At 41.6% G+C, this 2,964-nt stretch overlaps 1 protein-coding gene across 1 annotated transcript; it reads right to left on the bottom strand.

Moving 5' to 3' along the window:
• Positions 1–324: 324 nt before the first annotated feature.
• LOC107301667 (adenylate kinase isoenzyme 1) lies at positions 325–1,907 on the bottom strand (the record flags this gene model as incomplete). The annotated part of the gene is given in 3 exon segments (XM_015830859.1): positions 325–441; positions 1,231–1,394; positions 1,871–1,907. Coding segments are annotated over 3 exon segments (318 nt in total), but the record flags the coding sequence as incomplete, so codon positions are not given.
• Between the last annotated feature and the right edge of the window lie 1,057 nt (positions 1,908–2,964).

A 2,964-nucleotide genomic window follows, 5' to 3' on the forward strand; every position in this document is an offset into this window, starting at 1 on the left:
CAAGACGGTGAGAAAAGATTGCACTGCCCTCTTGCGGCTTGTGATGCTCTTAACAGGGACAGCACTGAAGGGAATCCTCCAGTCATATTAATAATAATTCAGTAACAACAAGGTCTGTCATGTGCAAAATCAAAAGCTCCCTGGAAAAACAAAACAAACCCCCAAAACAATGGAGAAACATTTCCTAGCTCTGAAATCTTTTCCCTCTGGGAGATGCCAGACATCAAACTTAGGATTTAGGATCAGGCAAACCCACCAATTTGCGCATTATGCTCAAACATGCTTTGCAAACGCAGGTAATAATTCAGCCCCAGGTTTCTTTACCTTCTTCTCAAATTCCACGCCTTGATTCACCTCCCGGGGGTAACCGTCAATCAAGTAGCCCTTGGACTTGTCTGCTTTGGCCAACATGGCGTCTCTCAACATGTCAAGCACCGTGTCCTGCGGACGAAGAGATACAGTAAAGAGTTTGGGGGGAAAATTCCAGAGCTCTGTATTCACAGAATGGCAAAAGGATCTTGGATTTTGTTGGGTTCCCCCACTAATGGGATATTTCTAACTAACTAACTAACTAACTAACTAAGCTGGAATTGAGGAGAAACTTCCTGACAGTGAGGACAATCAACCAATGGAACAGCTTGCCACCAGAAATCATGGGCGCTCCATCACTGGGGATTTTTGAGAAGAGACTAGACAGTCACCTGTCTGAGATGGTATAGGTTCTCCTGCTGAGCAGGGGGCTGGACTAGAAGACCTCCAAGGTCCCTTCCAGCTCTGTCATTCCTTGTTCTAACATACAGAAGGAATAGGGGTGACATGATAGCAGCATTACTAATATTAGAGAAGAAGGGTTAACTTATTTGCCAAAGCACCTGAAGTCAGGACAAGAAGCAATAGATGGAAACTAACCAAGAAGAGAAGCAACCTGGAATTAAGGAGAAACTTCCTAACAGTGAGGACAATTAACCAGTGGAACAGCTTGCCACCAGAAGTTGTGGATGCTCCATCACTGGACGTCTTTAAGAAAAGACTGGACAGCCACCTACCTGAAAGGGGACAGGATCTCCTGCTTGAGCAGGGAGTTGGACTAGAAGACCTCCAGGGTCCCTTCCAGTTCTATTCTGACTGAGAGAGCCAAATTGCGTTGGGATTTAAGAACAGGAGGTGAAGGAACCCAACAGCGTGGAAGATTTCCAAGGGTGAGGAGCATCAGAAGATCTTCTAACTCACCAGAGGGACCAACTCTCCTTTCTCCATGATGGCCGAAAGCTTCTTCCCCCTGTCTGAGCCAGAACTGACTTCCTCCCGTAGCAGGTCACCAGTGGACAAGTGAGTGTAGCCGTATTTTTGGACAATTTTCTCGCATTGTGTTCCCTTTCCAGATCCCGGTCCTCCTGGAGGGGACATAGAGCAATCGGACATGGGATGAGGAAAGAAAAAATAATTTTGCTTGGATGGTAGCTTTTTTCCCAGGAAGAGCTGAGACCTTCCTTTAATTTAGGTCCGACTTTATTGCAGCAGCACCCTATTTTGGGGGGGACAATGCCCCCCCAAGCCATGTTGAATGGTGTAAGAAACGGACATTGTGTTTGCTGCCTTCGGCCAATAACAGTTGAGACATTTTAATAAACATAATCCTCTAAATGCAAGGAACGTATAAATACGAACACAGAAGATGGAATCAACCGGAAGTGATTTTTTCTGACCCGGAAAAATAAGGCAATATATTCTTAAAAGACCCCAGCATGCAGAGCCAAATCTGGAGGGAGGGGTCCTTCTCTTGCTCTGCACCCAAAATGAAAGTCCTTAAAAAGTCTTTTTTTGGGGGGGGGGAACCCGAAGAAATATTTTGTGATGGCTTAAGACTTACCCACCACAAAGATGATTTTGTGATTTTTCAATTTTTCTGCAAGAAAAAAAAAGGGAAGAAAAACCTGTTATGGTCTGGCGGAGAAGTCAGTGCTTAGTTGGTTGCACAAGACCCCCCATCTTGGTTTGTAAACTCATTTTTAAATAGAATTTCCCCACTCATCCATCCCACTCACCCCTCTCTCTCTCTGTCTCTGCCTGCCTGCCTATCATCTATCTATCATCTGTCTATCTATCTATCTATCTATCTATCTATCTATCTATCTATCTATCTATCTATCTATCTATCTATCTATCTATCTATATCTATCCATTATCTCTGTCTATTTGTCTATTTTTCTCTTTCTCTATCTATCTATCTATCTATCTATCTATCTATCTATCTATCTATCTATCTATCTATCTATCTACCTACCTACCTACCTACCTACCTACCTACCTATATCTAATCTATCATCAATCTATATCTGCCTGTGTCTGTCTGTCTGTCTGTCTGTCTGTCTGTCTGTCTATCTATCTATCTATCTATCTAATCTATCATCAATCTATCTCTTATCATCTATCTATCATCTGTCTATCATCTATCATCTATCTATCTATCCATTATCTATGTCTATTTGTCTATTTTTCTCTTTCTATTTTTATCTATCTATCTATCTATCTATCTATCTATCTATCTATCTATCTATCTATCTATCTATCTAATCATGTCTATATCATGTTTTCTATCTATCTATCTATCTATCTATCTATCTATCTACCTACCTACCTACCTACCTACCTATATCTAATCTATCATCAATCTATATCTGTCTGTGTCTGTCTGTCTGTCTGTCTGTCTGTCTGTCTATCTATCTATCTATCTATCTATCTATCTACCTACCTACCTATCTACCTACCTATCTATATCTAATCTATCATCAATCTATCTCTTATCATCTGTCTTCTATGTGCCTGTCTGTCTATATCATTTGTCTGTCTGTCTGTATCGCTGCAAAAGACGTGAACCCCCACTTATATAAATTGATACAAGACTCAATAACGAGGTTATTTCACAACACATGTCTCAGGCACTGTAGGAAGCAGCACCCCCAA

Source organism: Protobothrops mucrosquamatus, unplaced genomic scaffold (genome assembly GCF_001527695.2).
Source record: "Protobothrops mucrosquamatus isolate PMUCROS unplaced genomic scaffold, P.Mucros_1.0 scaffold15430, whole genome shotgun sequence".
NCBI classification, from domain to species: Eukaryota; Metazoa; Chordata; class Lepidosauria; order Squamata; family Viperidae; genus Protobothrops; species Protobothrops mucrosquamatus.